The sequence below is a fragment of the Camponotus floridanus genome, unplaced genomic scaffold, assembly GCF_003227725.1.
Source record: "Camponotus floridanus strain SB8 unplaced genomic scaffold, Cflo_v7.5 scaffold219, whole genome shotgun sequence".
Classification (NCBI taxonomy): Eukaryota; Metazoa; Arthropoda; class Insecta; order Hymenoptera; family Formicidae; genus Camponotus; species Camponotus floridanus.
In genome coordinates this window covers 191,992-211,983 of record NW_020229347.1, presented here as the reverse complement: position 1 = coordinate 211,983, position 19,992 = coordinate 191,992, and the positions used below count along the sequence as shown (strand labels likewise).

The window sequence follows — 19,992 nt, the reverse complement described above, 5'->3', positions numbered from 1 at the left end:
TTTCAGATAAAAGTTGTATGGTTTCTAGGGGGACATAAGATGGTGCCATTAGTTTGATCTTGAAGAGTCACATGAAGGTCATTTTGAATTTCTTAAATGGAACACCCTATATATTTTTGCATATTCTGGTAACTTATCTCGAGAGCTTTCCAAAACACTATAAATAAACATTTTTTCAAGTACTTTTCGAGTTATGAGGCTTGAAATTATTTCTTAATTTTACGTAAATCATAAAATATCTTGTAAAATATTCATTTTCCGATTATCTTACCTTAATACTTTTATGTACAAAATAATAAGAGAAATCAATTGGTGTATAGAAAACATACAGTTGTCCTTAAGAAAAAATATGTAATTTGCAATTAACAATTCCATATTTTTTCTTAAAAACAACTGTATGTTTTCTTTAGACCAATTGATTTCTCTCATTATTTTGTAAAATAAGAAAGTTATTTGGGGTGGGACATTAAAATGGAACACCGTGTATACGCACGGATGTGCCAAGGTCCAAATTTGCGGGCTATTTAATATCGTATACAGCTGTTCGACCCTCGACTCGCATGGATTATGCATCGCGCGTTAAGCGAATGATACGCGTCAGTGGAAAGCCAGTCGAATCATCAGACCTCGCATTTAAGTCGCATTTTAACGTGATATCCTCCCTCCGGCATTTATCCTTTTCGGCGAGCTTTAATCTCGATTCGCAGTCGCAGACGCAGACGCTGGAGCCGGGATGCATCATCTCCGGCGCCTGCATCATCTCCGCGAGGAAGATTATTAGTATCGTGCATTACGCTCTCGTCGCTGGTAATGCGTCGCCGTCAGTCGTAAACGATGAGGAAAAGCAGGGGCGGCGAGAGACACCCCCGCGAATACTCGCAGGCGCTGACCTAGTATCGGACAATTTTCCGTGATCGATACACTTTTCCGCGAGACGCGCCGGTTTCTGCTGCGCGAAACCGCTCTCGAGCTGTCGCGATGATGGGATTTTATCGACAGAATTCTTTCGGCTATTTTGCGTGTTTCTGAACCGACCACGGTTAAGGATGTATTGGACGGACCGTCTGTCTCAAAAGTTAATCCAAAGTATCAAAAAATTAAAGTTGGACAGAATACGAATTCTAATTGATCAAAAACTTTTTCAAAATCACGAAATCATACTTCAAAGTATTCTTTAATATAAATAGGTCTTAATTTCCAAGAAAATGTTGCTCCGTTTTATCATCAATATTGCGTCAAACCGATAATCACAGTTATTTTTTAATAATAATTTCAATACGAGCAAGTAAATCGTTTGAAAACTTTGTGGGAACATTTTTATATGTATGAAGAATATAATATTACAAAATGAAATTTTTATCATTGTTTTTTTATAGTTTTTGAATAATTTATTACCTGTCTTTTGAACGTTTACATAAGGTCCTATGTTAAAATCGTAAAATTAAAAAATTAATAACTTTTAAAGGAGCAAGTAAAAAAATTTGAAATAATTCATGACGATTTAAAATGTTATTAAGAATGTTAAATTAAAAATTCACGGCGATCTCATTGATTGTAATATATCTCCAATACATCCTTCAATAATTATATATTCTTAAAGTGACAATTACAATATTAAAATAAGACTATATTATTGTTGAAATTTAAAATTATTAAATTCTTCTAAGAAGACTATAAATTATTGCGTATATACGAAACAATGAACGCGTCAGTTTAAGGATGGATTGGATGGACCGTCTGTCTCAAAAGTTAATCCAAAGTATCAAAAAATTAAAATTGGGCAGAATACAAATTCTAATTGATCAAAAATTTTTTAAAAATCACGAAATCATACTTCAAAGTATTCTTTAATATAAATAGGTCTTAATTTCCAAGAAAATGTTGCCCCGTTTTATCATCAATATTGCGTCAAACCGATAATCACAGTTATTTTTTAATAATAATTTCAATACGAGCAAGTAAATCGTTTGAAAATTTTGTGGGAACATTTTTACATGTATGAAGAATATAATATTACAAAATGAAATTTTTATCATTGTTTTTTTATAGTTTGTGAATAATTTATTACCTGTCTCTTGAACGTTTACATAAGGTCCTATGTTAAAATCGTAAAATTAAAAAATTAATAACTTTTAAAGGAGCAAGTAAAACAATTTGAAATAATTAATGAGGATTTAGAATGTTATTAAGAATGTTAAATTAAAAATTCACGGCGATCTCATTGATTGTAATATATCTCCAATACATCCCTAATTATAAAGCAATTTACTTCGAAAGGACAGCAAGATCTTTTTTGGATTTTTCAAACAAAATTTGTTATTATTTTTTTATATATATATAAAATGTTGCGAGTATTATTTCTCGAGTAAATTTTACACTAGTATATCTGTTCCCTGGAAAAACGTGGAAACTGTGGAATTCTCAGGAATTTATTTTGTATTTGAAAAAATCAGGGAATTTTATTGGGAGGTATCAGGGAATTAAAAAAAAAATTCTCTCTTTATTAATTTTGCTCTTGTAAACTAATTGAATTAAATTTCTATATTTTGGCAAAAAAAAAAACATTGCATCAGAAACATTTTTCAAATATTTCATTTTCTTTATTTAGAACTTTGAACAAGGATACCCGGAAAGTATCGGGCAATATTTTCAGTGAATGTTTTTGCAAAATCCTAGTAAATACCTAATGAATTATAGTTTAATTACAACCATCGGACATAAATTTTGTTTAACGCTCTTAAACAGCTTCTAAGTATGTTTTACGCGTTATTAAGCGCACTATGTCGTCTCATTTGTACCTCGCTCTCGTACGGCTTTTATATTCCACGCTCGTAGCTCTAATATTAAAAATAAAAGGCGGCGGAAGGAGCAGCTCTCGCATTTTTACGCAACTCGCGAAGGGAGGGTCGGTCCGCCGTTCGAAGAACAGAGGGTTTCTAATTTCCTCCTAAATCCAGAACGGCCATTTCCGCCCGCGATATTAAGGGAAATGCGCGTAGACGAAAATTCGCTCGCGCACGCACCGTGACCCCGATTCCGCGCGCGTTTAATAACCGCAATAACCGCGAAAATCTCCGCGCATGCGCGCACGCGCTACGCTTTAATCATCGTTTTTAACGCGGGGATTTCCCCCGGCATTTATTGGCGGCCGCGTTCAGGTGCGGCCAGCGGGGGCGTGCGCTCTCTCGCGTATACGTGCATATTTTTTCCCCCTTTTTTTTCTTCCACAACCGCCTATTTACGCGGCCTAGTTACCTGCTGCTATTACGCCGGCATTCACGTGCCAGCCGATCGAGAAAATTGCGATTATCTCCAGCGGCCCGAGCTTTTCCTCGCGATAGCACGCTTTTAGAGACCTTTTCCTTTATTTTCTCTCCCTCCTTTACCTTAACGAAGGCAAATTCAGTTCCGGAAATTCAGTTCCGAGAGGCTCGAAGGCCCCCCCCTCTTGGAAATTGCCCCGCGCAGTTTTCCCTCGCGTTAATTCGCAACAATTGCGAGATTGCAATGTCGAAAAAAAAAATGGGGAAAGAACAACCTAACGGGCTAAATGTGTCCTATCGCGTTTATTTAACGCGGGCATAATATCGTGCGGAAATGCAGTGGTTCGCGATAATATATCGCGCGCAGAATACATCCCATCCGGTCGCATTTTTTCCCGCGTTTTTGCGACGCGAACATTTTTCCGCCAATTCGGGCAACAATGACGTGAGAAAAATGTAACGCGCTTAACCGTGACATATAGAAAGGTCCGATACCGGTTCTATCAAGATAAATGTGCGGTTACTCCTTGCGGTCATATATATCTCGTATACCACAAATATATCATTTTTACCATCGTATGACGTATAATATACGGTGATTTGACTTCCGTTCCATACGAAAATTTTTCGTCGAATAGACAAACGCGAATTTCGCACGAACTTTGCACTTTTTCCCGCTTTGTTGTTTAGTTAATTATCTTTATTAAATAAATAATATTAATAATTATATGTATAATCTGCGTGTGTTGTGGCAGAGATGTTAAAAATTCTATTTTACTTTTAATATTAATTAAACGTATATAATAAATTTGTATAAATTTTTTTCATATTATATCTGTCTATATTCCCTGGAAAAATATGAAAAACATGGAAAAATCATGAATTATTTTAGGGAATTTTTTATTACGATTCGGAAATTAAAAAAAAAATTGTCTCTTTGATAATTTTGCTCTCATGTTATAGGCAGTTGGCAATAAGCCAAATTGTGAAGTATCTGTTTGAAATATAAATATATATCTATCTCTGTTTATACATTCAACTCAACAAAACATGCAATTTTTTATCGTAATTTTTAGTCGTAAGAAATAAAAATGTTTATTTTACGAGCTGTTCAGATTTTTTTTCCCACTACATTTGCAAATCCAACAGTCGAAATTTAAACGACTTGTGTTTTTCCTTCGTATGAAAAACATTCGAAAATGCATAGTAATAAAGGTAAGCTTATTTTAGAAAGTTGAAGCAAAAATTTTTGAAAATATTCTCTTTATCTAGAAATTTGCGGAAATTTTTTTACAAAATTCAAGTAGACATCATCGATTTTTTTCACCCCTTTCGGACTTGGAGCACGACGATTATTTCGCATTTTTCTTGGCCCAGTTTCACGGGGCTGACGTTGCTGGAGACTAGCAGTTTGACCGGAGCTTCCTTGGGGGACCGGGCTCGAGAAACGCGTTATCCCGAGCCATCTTGTCGCTCGAGCAAGAAGCCGGGACGCGCTGGCCGCGCGCCAAAATAACGCGGTGTCGTTTCGAAATGGACTTCGCCGCCAAAAACGATCGTTCGTCCACAAACGCGCGCGGACGAACACGCAATTAAATCCTCGGCGATTTCGCCGAAACCATTTTCATCGCGATAAATACCGACCCGCGCATTTTGCTGCGACGGAAATAAAGCAAAATGCTGTCTCTGCGCGAGCAATTGCATATTTATTAGCGAGAGAGAGAGAAATGTTCTCTGCTGAAATTATTTATTTGAATTTCTCTTTATGAGAACTTTTAATCTTCTTTTTATCAAGATTTCTAAGAATTTAACAGGATATTTATTCCTGGGAAGACTTGGGATTTTCAGGAAATTTTTTCCACGTAAAGAAAAATCGGATAATTTTTATTGATATTCTGAAAAAATTAAAAAAAAGATTCTCTCAATTTTATTCTCATTTTATTATAACAATCGGCAAACCAAATGAATTATGCGTTAAAATATAAATATATACTATGTTACTGTTTATACATTTAATGTCCTAACAAAATATTGAATATAAAATACATATTCTTTATTTTAATTTTTAATAAAAAATGAAAATATCATGAAAGTTAAAAATTTCCAGCTTAACGAAAGTTATTCAGTTTGTTCAATTATAAATCTAGCACTTGTAGTTTCAGTAGTTTGATGTTTTTTTCTATGAGTAAAAAATGTTAGAAAACGCATACGATAAGAACCTTATTTTAGGAATTACAGCAAGAAATCTTTAAAATATTTATTTGGAATTTTGAAGAAAAATATGTAAAAAGAATTGAAGTGTTGATGGAATTTTTTTCTAAAATTTGAATGTATAAACATCCTGTTAATCCTGATTTCGTGCAATTTTACATTATTTATAACTAAGAAATTTATTTTATTATAAATATATATAATAAATTATTTATATAATTATAAATTTATAATTATTAATTCATATATTAATTTATATATTATAATAAAATGTTTATATAATAAATTATTTATAATTAAGAAATTTATTTTACTATAAATTTATATAATAAATTATTATTTAATTAAGAAATTCACTTTAATAATTAGTAACAACTTTCAGATTTTATGAATCGTGGTGTTATACATATTCGATGACCGACTTTTCCGAAACATCCTCGACAGCATCTCTCTTTCTCGTTTAATAATCTCGAGACGCAAGAGCTTCGTCCTCGATGCGATATTACGGACATCCGTTTCGCAAAACTTTAATCTGCAACCCCGAAGAGGCTCCCACGTCCAGCAATCGGGTCGTTCATTTGCGAGACCTCGTGAAGGATCTCGGGCGGCGATCCGTTTAGCTTGAGCGCCGACAAATCTTTATCCTGTCGAGGCTACTCCGTTTTATTGGCAGGAAATCCTTTTCGCGCGTCACCTCGGACAGAGGATCCGATGGACCTCCGTCGACGTGGCAAATATGGAGTGTCTCGCGCGAAAAATTCCGAAGTCGCATTTTTTTGAAGATGGGAAACGGTAGCTGTAAGCGCAAGAAAAGGAGGGAGTAGGGTTGCACGAGACATCAAGATTAGTCTTGATATTGTCTTGAATTTCAAGACAAGATCAAAAGACAAGATTTTTAATTAGTTATCAAGAGTGTCACATACAATATTCAGTTTTGCATTTATAAAACAGTCAAATAATTATATAAAATTGCACATATTATTAAATTCTTTCGCAACTTTTACAATATATAAATTTTTATCAATATTAATAAAATGAAAACAAGTAAAGATTTATTTCAGTGTACAATTAAATTGTACTGATGATATTAAATAGATTATAAATATTAAATAGAAATTAATAAAAAAAAAACAGATTAAATTTTTATAATTATATTTAAAATAATTTTTTAGAAAAAATAACATGAAAGAAAGAGAGAAGAGAATTAAAATTTTTAATAAAATTATAATCTATTATTTCCTGAGATATAAATAATATATTCAAATTCCAAAACACGAATTATTAATTATTATTACATGAGTTATTGAAGTTTTAAAATTTGCAAACATACCCAAAATATTTGCGAGTTTATTTACATCTCATTATTGCAAATAAATTAATGTTCGCTTCAGGTAAATATCTCGAAAGAGAAAGAATTAAACAACCTATTTGTGTGTGGCCTTCCTTATTTGTCTAAACTTACTGATCTAATAATAAACTTCGAGCTCATACATATATGCTCTTTCTTTGTGTGCGTTTCACGCTTAATGTTTGACAATTCATTATTTGATTTCATTAATTGACTGTTTTATCATTAGAATTGCACGAGATATCAAGATTAGTTTTGATATTGTCTTGTCTTGTCTTGAATTTCAAGACAGGATCAAAACAAGATTTTTAATTAGTTATCAAGACAATACCAAGATTAAGACTGTCAAGATTATTAATCTTGTCAAGATTATTGGTTCTCAAAAAAACTAAAATATTTATATTTGTAAATGAAAAAAAAATCACTATATACGAATTTTAAAAAATCTTATTCAATAAAAACATTTATATTGATAAATTTAAAAACATTTAATATTAATACATTTTTATAAATTAGAAATCAAATTTTAGACATTAAAGAATATTTCACCCAGGAATTGATGCATATTAATGCTTTTAAAGATTTACTTTATAATTTGGTTCTATTTTTTGACATAATCAGAGTTCCTATTAAGAAAAGTCTTTCTACTGGCACGGACGAGGCAGTTGAACTTAAAATGTCTCGAGCCATTTTTGATAATGTGGGATAAATATGAACCTGATTTTTTTATCACTCCAAAATATTTATCTGCACATTCCCTTGGAGCCTGTAAATAATTATTAATTTTTGTTTTCCGTGAAACAGTAAATGTTTTCTTATGTAAATAGACGGTATTTATATCGATTACATAGTAATAATTATAATTAAAATATAATACAATAGTAATAATTAATTTAAATTATATTACAAAAATTATGTTAAATATTATTTAAATAATTTTTTAATATTAGATAAAAAATTGTTAATAAAATCGAGACAAGACACTACAAGACGAAATTTTTGCTACTAATATTCACTCAAGACCAAGACAAGATTTAAATTTTTAAAAATTTTCAATACCAATACAATATTTTTACGAATATTGTCTTGTCTTGTGCAACCCTAAGAGGGAGAGAAATCGGTGCTTTTCATCCCCGAAATCCTTCTGAAATTTAAAATTTCCCGTTCTCCTTAATTTTCATCAGACGACATCGTGCAAGTTAGTTACGAAAGTAATCAGAAGTTGGAAATCGGGGGAAAAAAGGAGAGTAAACTCACGGACTTTGGCGGAGGATCGGTACGTTTCACTTGAGAAATGAGACAACGAGCAACCGCACCAAGTTTCACGGTGGGGTGGTTCGTGACCGGCGAGATGGTCTCTAGCTCTGTACATCGGGGTCGCGCTTGTACACGACGATAGACGAGGAGTGCTTAGGTCGCGAGATTGGCGTGACACAGAACAGGCGTGGACGACGCGGGCCGCGGGTAGATCCTTGGTCGTCGCAGGATGTCCATTATTCTGCGAGGACGCGCGGGAGAGGACGTGAAATAGCTCCCGTGTTTGCCATCCTTTTTGCTGCTCGTTCGCGAAATGGTGGCCATAGAAGAATCACACGTATTCCAACCTCGCTCTCTCGGTATCCTTTCTTATGGCTCCCTCATGGCCACGTGCTCCTCGTTCCCTTTATTTTCTTCGGCCACGACGAATTCCTCCGATCTCCCTATCTCGTAAGAAGTTAACCGGAAGCAATAGTGACATAAGTGTCATAACGTTGACGGAATGGTAAATTGTTTTTCCCTCTTCTTATGCGAAGACACATTTGTCCAGCGCCTTCAATCTGGGTCTCCCTTTCGCTTTTTCACACAGAAAAAAAAAGAAGTGTCAAATCAAAACTTATATATAATACTTAAACTACCGCGTTCATTGTTTCGTATATACGTAATAATTTATAGTATTATTAGAAGAATTTAATTATTTTAAATTTCAACAATATTATAGTCTTATTTTAATATTGTAATTGTCATCTTAAAAATATATAATTATTTAAGGATGTATTGGAGATATATTGCAATCAATGAGATCGCCGTTTCTAATTTAACATTCTTAATAACATTCTAAATCGTCATGAATTATTTCAAATTGTTTTACTTGCTCCTTTAAAAGTTATTAATTTTTGAATTTTGCGATTTTAGCATAGAATCTTATGTAAACGTTCAAGAGACAGGTAATAAATTATTCACAAACTATTAAAAAACAATGATAAAAATTTCATTTTGTAATATTATATTCTTCATACATGTAAAAATGTTCCCACAAAGTTTTCAAACGATTTACTTGCTCGTTTTGAAATTATTATTAAAAAATAACTGTGATTATCGGTTTGACGCAATATTGATTATAAAACGTGGCAACATTTTCTTGGAAATTAAGATCTATTTATATTAAAGAATACTTTGAAGTATGATTTCGTGATTTTTAAAAAATTTCTGATTAATTGGAATTCGTATTCTGTCCAACTTTAATTTTTTGATCCTTTGGATTAACTTTTGATACAGACCGTCCAATACATCCTTAAACTAATGCGTTCATTGTTTCGTATATACGCAATAATTTATAGTTTTCTTAGAAGAATTTAATAATTTTAAATTTCAACAATATTATAGTCTTATTTTAATATTGTAATTATCACCTTAAGCATATATAATTATTTAATTCTACTTTAAGAAAATTATAATATTATATCTTTAATTATTATATAATATTATATAATATTATATAATATTATAACATAAATTATCTTAATATTGCTAGTCAATTAATCAAAGGATCGTTGGAAATAATATAATCGACCAAAATTAGCCGGAACAAAAAATTTCTTGCTATTTTTGGTCGATTATATTATTTCCAACGATCCTTTGATATAATATTATATCTTTAATTATTATATTATATCTTTGATTTAAAAATGTTATTTTCTATCCAACATTGTTTCTTTTCATTCAAGAAAATTAAATCTTAAATTATGAGAATATATTTTTCTCGATCGAACTGTATAAAATGGCTTCATTCAAGTAAGCAATTATTCAAGCAATTGTATTTTTCTTTAATTAACGCGATATAATCCTATTTCAAGATTTCCATGTTTAAACTAAATATATTTTTCAAAACACGAATGTCCTTTTTTTCTGTGCAGGTAAAATAAAATACTCCGAGAGGGTGTACGACGCGTGCATGGATGCCTTCGACTGTTTGCCGCTCGCCGCCCTCATGAACCAACAGTTCCTCTGCGTTCACGGCGGCCTGTCGCCGGAAATTCACAATTTAGAAGATATCCGCAAAGTAAGTGCCATAAATTCCTCTCATTTCAGATTTGCTAATTTCTTTTCATATACAATATCGCACTAATACCCACACGCGAGCCCGTTAAATTGTACAACACGAAATTCATTGTTGTATAAATTAATATAAATTTAATATTTAATATTTAATAAATACAAATTTAATGTTGTATAAATTTAATTTATACAACGTCCTCTCATATAAATTAAAATATTGTTGATATAAAAACAATGTTTGAAACAACATTTCCAAGCTTCAGATACATAAATGGGGAATCCTTACAATACATGTAAACATAAAATTAATTATCTGTCAAAAATCTCCATCGGAGAAACGAGATTTTTAATCGATATTTTAGTAGGATTTAAATTTATCGAAATCATTTCGCGAACTTTTCCTAAGGAAATAAATTAATCCAGGGGGAGGGGATTAAGACCCGAATACCGTCTTATCCGAACGAGACCCGATCGCCGATATTCGCGCGAATTAGCCTCGATATTATTTCTCATAATCGTGCCAGGCCAATCGTTCGATCGGCCGAGTGAGTGTCATTGGACTCTCCGCGCCGGAAGCGAGCCAGGGAGAGCACCGACGTGCTGCCACCTGCTCTATCGATCCGTCCACCTACGCCTTTCACCTTCCTGCATTGCGTGCGGTACACACGGGCGTGCGTGCACGCGCCCCAAATGCTCGTTCTCGCCCCCCCTCGGCTTTCACTCTTTCGTCTCGATATCCTGACTACATTTTACCTACATTTACGAGATTCGAGATAAGCAACGAAATCAATTTATACGTGCGTAAAATAAGTTAAATACAGGCGAAGCGAAACAATAGCAATTGGAGCGTTCACGTTTGACAGATCTCCCGTCATTATCGTTGTGTATGATTATTATCAGCGATTCTATCGATCGACGTGATAAAGCAAATCGTTATAATTATACTTTTCCAACGCCATCATTTTGCCAGGTTTATTTTTCTCCTATAAATTAGTAAAAAATGTGTGTAATTATTGTATGCACGTTTTAAATATTTTAAATAAATTATAAATAAATATGTTATAAATATGTTATAATATATTATAAATATTATAAATAAATTCTATTTATCGAGCAGCGATTCTATCGATCGACGTGATAAAGCAAATCGTTATAATCATACTTTTCCAATGCCATCATCTTGCCAGCTTTATTTTTCTCCTATAAGTTAGTAAAAAATGTGTGTAATTATTGTGTGCACGTTTTAAATATTATAAATAAATTATAAATAAATATCTTATAAAAATATTATAATATATTATAAATATTATAAATAAATTCTATTTATCGAGCAGCAATTCTATCGATCGACGTGATAAAGCAAATCGTTATAATCATACTTTTCCAATGCCATCATCTTGCCAGCTTTATTTTTCTCCTATAAGTTAGTAAAAAATGTGTGTAATTATTGTGTGCACGTTTTAAATATTATAAATAAATTATAAATGAATATTATAAATAAATTCTGTTTATCGAGCAGCGATTCTATCGATCGACGTGATAAAGTAAATCGTAATAATCATACTTTTCCAATGCCATCATCTTGCCAGCTTTATTTTTCTCCTATAAATTAGTAAAAAATGTGTGTAATTATTGTGTGCACGTTTTAAATATTATAAATAAATATCTTATAAATATATTATAATATATTATAAATATTATAAATAAATTCTATTTATCGAGCAGCAATTCTATCGATCGACGTGATAAAGCAAATCGTAATAATCATACTTTTCCAATGCCATCATCTTGCCAGCTTTATTTTTCTCCTATAAATTAGTAAAAAATGTGTGTAATTATTGTATGCACGTTTTAAATATTATAAATAAATATATTATAAATATATTATAATATATTATAATATATTATAATATATTATAATATATTATAAATATTATAAATAAATATATTATAAATATATTATAATATATTATAAATATTATAAATAAATTCTATTTATCAAGCAGCGATTCTATCGATCGACATGATAAAGCAAATCGTAATAATCATACTTTTCCAACGCCATCATCTTGCCAGCTTTATTTTTCTCCTATAAATTAGTAAAAAATGTGTGTAATTATTGTGTGCACGTTTTAAATATTATAAATAAATTATAAATGAATATTATAAATAAATTCTGTTTATCGAGCAGCGATTCTATCGATCGACATGATAAAGCAAATCGTAATAATCATACTTTTCCAACGCCATCATCTTGCCAGCTTTATTTTTCTCCTATAAATTAGTAAAAAATGTGTGTAATTATTGTCTGCACGTTTTAAATATTTTAAATAAATTATAAATAAATATATTATAAATATATCATAATATATTATAAATAAATAAATTCGATTTATTCTCGCGATGAGTAATTTTGACCGTACGCCATTAAAGACAGAAAATGAATTCTTCGCGGATCCCTCGAGCTCCCTCTCATCCTCGGCCTCCTCGTCTCGACTCGGAGCGCTTTTCCATCTGTTTCGAGGGCTCGCGTCTTTTCCACGCGCGTATCGCGTTTCACGTCGGAAATTTCCGAGTGACACCCGTATTTCCCGACTATCGACCACGTCGGGTTTTCGCCTCGATACGCTCGAGAGACGAGAGCGATGAGCAGCTTCGTATTTCGTCGCGCCCGTAAAAATTTGTGCTATTTTCATATCGAGCCCGTGAATCGCGTCCGTCCTTTCCTTCGGGAAGCATCTTGTCGAATTTTTCGCGACGCCAGCTGCCTGAATTGCGTCTCGTCTCGGTGTGTGTGTGTGTGTGTGTGTGTGTGTGTGTGTGTGTGTGTGTGTGTGTGTGTGTTTCGGGACATTCCCTCTTTCATTCTCGCTATTCCCTCGTAAAGTTATACAACGCGGTCGAAATCGAGGGAAAGAGACGGATGGAGGAGAAGAAAGAGAGAGAGATGGCATCTTGAGAGAGAGAGAGAGAAGGTCAAACAGAAGCGCAGCAATCTTGCTTAAAGATCGACGGAGCTCTCGCAGAGCTCAGCATTTCCGAGTTAATTAAGGAAAACGACGCACAATTACGATGATGCGGCACCATAAAACGACATAGATTAATCCCCGACTACTCTTGCCGGGGTTCGGAACGTGACATGTCTGGAATAAAAATGCCCGGGGAAAAAGTGTATGTAATTTTACTCGAGAGAAACTACGAGTCGAGTATAACGAGAAAGATGTGGCGCGGAGATATAAATCGATTACGAAATTGCACGGAGAGAGCCTTTGGATGGGTTTGCCCTCCAGCAGTCAATTAAGGATAAACCGAATTTCGCATCTCAAAGTAGGTTATTAATAAAATTATGGCATATTTAATTGTGCTAACGCGCTTAAAGATTTTTTTAACAGACAGTAATAAATATCATTCTACATGAACAAGTCCCCTGCGAAAATTTATCATCGATAAATTCTGATCGAAATTTTCTCTCTCTTTTAGGGTTGCACGAGATACCAAGATTAGTCTTGATATTGTCTCGTCTTGTCTTGAATTTCAAGACAAGATCAAGACAAGATTTTTAATTAGTTATCAAGACAATACCAAGACTAAGACTGTCAAGATTATTAGTCTTGTCAAGATTATTGGTTCTTCAAAAAAACTAAAATATTTATATTTGTAAATGAAAAAAAAATCACTATATACGAATTTTAAAAAAATTTTATTTAATAAAAACATTTATATTGATAAATTTAAAAGCATTTAATATTAATACAATATAACATTTTTATAAATTAGAAATCAAACTCGCAAATTTTAGACATTAAAGAGCATTTCATCCAGGAATTAATGCACATTAGTGCTTTTAAAGATTTACTTTGTAATCTGGTTCTATTTTTTGACATAGTCAGAGTTTCTATTGAGAAAAGTCTTTCTACTGGCACGGATGAGACAGTTGAACTTAAAATGTCTCGAGCCATTTTTGACAATGTGGGATAAATATGAACCTGATTTTTTACCACTCCAAAATATTTATATCTGCACATTCCCTTGGAGCCTGTAAATAGTTATTAATTTCTGTTTTCCATGAAACAGTAAATATTTTTTTAAGTAAATAGATGGCATTTATATCGATTACATAGTAATAATTATAATTAAAATATAATACAATAGTAATAATTATTTCAACTTATATTACAAAAATTATGTTAAATATTATTTAAATAATTTTTTAATATTAGAAAAAATTGTTAATAAAATCGAGACAAGACGAGATTTTTGCTACCAATATTCACTCAAGATCAAGACAAGATTTAAATTTTTGAAAATTTCCGATACCAATACAATATTTTTACGAATATTGTCTTGTCTAGGGTCTTGTGCAACCCTTCTCTCTCTCTCTCTTTCTCTCTCTCTCTCTCTTTCCACCCTCTATCACGAAGCCGAATTTCGAAATCTATGTTTTATTGCCAAACAATTTTATCGCCGACATTTCAAGATGTTTGATATGGAAATTGACAGTCCCAGTCGGACGATATCGCGATATCCTTTGAGAGCAAGAACCCGTAAAACGTGACCGGTTCGCGTCCTTAGAAATGCTCTCAGCGACGATTTAACTTTCTTTTCGCTTTTTGCTAACCGGATAATCGTTCTGAATCTTTGATCGTGACTCGCATGAGGCATCTCGGCGAGAGTGAATTGCCTTCAGAGACTTTCGTCGCAGTAAAAGATAATGAGATAGTTCATTAACCTTTTTAAAGAGGCCAAGAGGGGTGGGAATAAAAATAAACCTTGGATATATTTTTGAAACAGCATTCGCGTAATTATATTCTTTGCATTCGAGACTGAAGATTTTAATTTGTGAAAAGGGATATTCGCATGAATGTCACGAGAGTTATTTAACATTAAAACAACCAGCGTTGAATGTACATCTGCTTTTATTGCATCCCTCAATTTAACGGATTTAAAAAAAAAACAGTTCATTTATTATTATTTTTATAGCTTTCAATCGCAAGGATTTTTAATACATTTCACAATATTTTTTTTCCTCTTTTTAAAATAAAATTACTCATAATATTTATATTATTTCCAATAATTTAGCATTTCTCTCATATTTTATTTTTAGTTCTCCGATTCACGTGAAGAATAAAAATAAAAATAAAAATGTACAGGTATATTTTGCAATGATAATGTATGTTTCCAATTACCATTATATTTTAGAAACTATTATCCACGTGTCGGAATAAAATTCAAATTAAATGTCAGATCAATAAAATTACTTGGCACGAAAAAAATATATTTTTTACCAACAAATGCTTATCGCATGAATTTTAAATTGACAACAAAAAATGCAATTTTCCTGAATTATTATCTCGAATTACTGTACCCGTGCTAGCCGAGCAATGTTTGCGACAAGTAAATCGCGTATTCTACAAAAAAATAATTTTTATTTTTCCACAAAAGAATAATGTTGCGTTTTGTACTATCGATCGCACGTTTCCAAATAAATTGCGATAAAGTACGAAGTTATTAAGTCTGTCATTTCGATGGAATTTATACTTTAGATATACGTAAAAACTTTGAAATTGGAGTGGTCGCGATTACATTAAAATAAAGGGAATATATTGGAGAATAAATTGGCTACATGTAATCACATTTTTTTCTCGAAGAAGATCTGAAAATATTCCGATAAAGGCATCTTAATTAGCATCTAATTTTAGTAATTTAAAATAAGAAATCCGCGACGTTTTGACAGAGATTCTCGTTAAAAAACTCCAAACCACAAATCGTTGTTTCATCAAAACGCAATTATTGCGGCCCTCGATTCGGGAGGAGATCCTACACATCCGGGGAGAAAATCACTGTTGATCATTAACGATTCGAGAAATCCACTGAAATGAACATCGAGAAACGATCAGCGTTAATCTCGAAAGCGCGCGAAGACGAGGGAGAGGACGGGAGGGGGGGGGGGAGAAGGAGGGAGCCGTAGATCTTTATTAAAGCCGTTCAATTCCTTATCGGTCGTGCGCGCATTACCCGCGTCTAATTTATCGAGGGGCGAGAACAGAGGGTGAAGGGGCAATCGTGTGCAAGGCGCGTGCGTTTTATCGGCTGAAAACTTGCGATTTATGCGATCGTGTTCCGGGAGAGCCCCGCTTTAAATAGCGGGCGAGCTCGCGCTATCGCAACCGCTATTAAGTTAATCGTCTTGCACGCTCGCACGCGCGTATGCACGTGTGTATGCGTGTGTCGCGCGAGCCCGCTTTAATAAGAATAATAATAACAACGCGAGGCGAGGCGCACAGCCAGAGGAGTGGGGGGGGACGGCTGGGGCGGACGAGAGGGGTTGAAGAGGCGGGAGAGGGGATGGAAACGGCGAGGGTACAAAGAACGTCGGGGCAATCTTGGAACGCATTGACCCGGCACGGTCTTTCCTTTGGGCGTTCTTCCTCGGGGCAGAGGAAGGGGAGGAAAATTGAGAAAATTATTCCGCGAAGTTTTCACGGTAAGAACTTGAATCTTGAATCGGAAGCGCGATACTGAACACTTACATAATCATCGGGTAAAGTGCCATGATGTAGGGAGGTCCTAAATGTGTTACGTAATGCGAACGATAAAGGGCTAATTAATAAGGATAACTTTCACAAGTAAACGAAATGTTGAAAAAGTTTGTTTGCGGATATTTTAGCTGTTCGTTTTCTAAAATTGAGAAATTTTATGCTAATCAAAGACACATTTTTACTCAATATTGAGAATTATAGGATTTTAATATATAATTTAAAATATATATGATTAATAAATATGTAGGATTTTAAAATATATAGGATTTATATAATATATAAATATGTAGAAAGAAGAATATATAGAAAAATAAATAAATATTAATAATAATTATAATATTAATAATAATAATAATAAATATTATTAATAATAATAATTAATTAATATATAGGTTTTTAAAATATATATAGGATTGAATAATGTATATAAATATATAGAAAGAAGAATATATAGAAAAAATATTTATAAATATATAGGATTTTAAAATATATTTAAAATATATATAATTAATGATATAAAAAAAATGCTGTTATTTCAAAAATTCAAAATAAAGACCAAAGAAATGTCGAATCTATGGAAAATTATATATCTCGTATCTTCACTTTATATCATTTTATTTTATGGATACTTTTAATCCGCGAAATTGTCAAAAAACATTTCCTTTTAATTAAATTGTTTTAAATTAAAAATCTGGAATATAATTCCTTTGCTATTCGTTACATACGAAGCGGTAGCGGCGATAAAAACATGAAACTGTTCACGCGCACGCACATGGGTCACGAGATATAAATCGTTCTACAAACTACGTTCCATAAATATTTAAAAGCTTGATAGGAATAGATGTTTACTTCCGTGACGAAGACAGTTCGCGATTCCGCTCGTTTCTCCGATCGCGACGTAAACGTATCCCGTGACACGCTTCGTAAAAAGCCACCGATCGAATACTCCTACAAGAATAATATATCTGGCAATTAATAATCCCCCGTGGTTCTCTTCGTTCGACCTCCATTTTTATCGAGAACAAGGCGACATCGAAGTAGAAGCAGGAAGCAAAAAATCCTGCCACAAGCAACTACTAGTCTCCTACGATTGTTTCCGATTCTGCTCGACTCCGGAGAACGAAAAACGTCTTCGAAAATCGAAGAACGTGCGTTTAATTTAAGATGAGGGAAAAAGAGCGAGGGGAGATTTCAAGAACCTTTTTTAAACTTTCATTAATAATAGAGAGAATTTTTTTAATAATATATAAAAGTAAAATTATAAATATTATATAAATATTATATAAATTATATAAATTATATAAATTATAAATATTATATAAATTTTATATAAATTTATTATATAAATTATAAATATTATATAATATTATATAAATATTATATATTTTTTTCATCGATGGAAGAAAATAAATCCACGTTCAATGGGCCTTTGTCTTCCGTAGATTAATTAAGAGAGCCCCCGAATAATTTCAAAGTGTTCTGACAAGCAAAAACGTGCGCTGAGAAGGAGAAACCGCGTCTACTCCTCTAAATTACGGGCTATTTCTCGGGGGAGATCACGCGATAGTTAACCCACTTCTCTTGTCCGTCCTCCCGGTTTCTTTCTGGACGTGAACAATCGCGAAAAACGAGTCTGCGGATACAGCGAGAGTGTAAACGAGGGGAAGGATCGGAGGCGGGGAGATCCTCGTCGCTCCTTCAATCTGACATCCATCGCGTTCGCCTTCCTTTCCCCTTTTCCCTTCCGCCCCTTTGAGTTTTCCGAGATCGAATAGCGATCGGAAGTCGATAATTGCAAGGACAAACGCTGTTCGCAGACTCCTCTCTTTCTCTCTCGCTTGCGTTTTTGTCTTCACGAGGATCTTTAAAGATTTCCAGCTACTACCCTTTCTCGCGTCCGTCTGCAGCTTCCATTTCAAACGCGCAATCCGCAAGCAAATTCCGGCTCTAGCGAGAATTTTTTTATAATTGATAAATAAAAGAAAGATTTTTTGGAAAAAAAAAACGTGTACGAGTAATTTTTCTGATTTTTTTAGCTCAATTCTGAATCGAAACACTCATGATTTTTGAATTAAATAAAAGAAAATAAAAGATAAAGAGTCTTTTAAAAATATGAACCAAGCTTCAAAGGAAGAATCAGATACAATAAAATCATATTCTTCGATTAATTTCTACTAAATACACTAATAAATATCATACAATAAAATAAATTGGAGAAAATTGGACACTGTCGGTCGGAAAAATCGATCCTACCCCAAAGTTTGTACTCTCTAAAAGTGAATCAGTGAAAATATCATTAATTTAAACAGTAAAATAAGATTTCACTGAGAATCAATGAGTATTTTATTGATTTTCAGTGGAAACGCTTATTTTTTTGTTATTTTATCTTATATCTCACTGATTATGGTCTGTTAAAATAAAATTCACTGTAAAATCAATAAATTTTACTGTAAAACGAGTAATCGCTAGTTCGTTCATTTACAATCGCTATATCTCTGGTATTTAATTTTAGTTATAAGAATTATATAAAGTTTGCAAAGAGCGACATTTAAAATTAGAAGTATTACTTCGATTTAATTTCTGATACAATCTCAATAGAGAGGCTTCAGATATTAAATCGATCTTTATAAGTCGGACAAATAAATATCTGGCGACTTAATGAAAATTATTCGTTCGTTATCTATTTAAAATAACAAGTTCAATATGCATGTAATATAAATAAAATAAAATTTTTAATATAATAAATATTTAGTAAATATAAATAAAATTTTTAATTTTATACGAAATAGATAGAGAGATGAATTCTAGTTAAATATTACTGACAATAACGAAAGAAATATTATTGATATTGAGAAATATTACTGATTGAAACAGTCAAAATTATTAACCGATTCTTTCAATAAAATATCACTGATTTACAGTGCTGTACTTATAACTACTGTATCAGTAACTTATTGTTTTTCAGTGATAATACACTGATTCACTTTTAAAGAGTACGTGTTCATTTTTTTGTTCCTGCGTTGAAATCCTTATCAAGGCGCTTTATCGTGTTAATTTGCAGAATCGCGATGTTCCCTTTCCGATATAATGTGAACGATATGGAGGATATAGGACACCATGCAGTATGCAACGGATACATTTCTCCTCTTTCCATTATTCCGTGTGTCCCGGCGATATAAAGGAGATGTTTTGCGCGAACGCTCTACAAACAATATGAATACCAAATGACATCGCGAAACACAACATGATAAAGGTAGGGAGAGGAGGAGGGGGGGGAGGGGGGGAGGGAAGGCTTCCCTTGTAATTCTAGCGTATC

At 32.8% G+C, this 19,992-nt stretch overlaps 1 protein-coding gene across 4 annotated transcripts in view; it reads left to right on the top strand.

Annotated features, from left to right (window-relative positions):
* The window catches only part of LOC105248809 (serine/threonine-protein phosphatase 2B catalytic subunit 2), a 90,400-nt gene that overhangs the window by 21,146 nt on the left and 49,262 nt on the right, over positions 1–19,992 (top strand). For all 4 annotated transcript variants that reach the window (XM_025408592.1, XM_025408591.1, XM_025408589.1 and 1 more), the window contains exon 5: positions 9,996–10,141. In XM_025408592.1, coding sequence (XP_025264377.1) covers positions 9,996–10,141 — 146 coding nt within the window. The remainder of the gene's footprint in view (positions 1–9,995; positions 10,142–19,992) is intronic.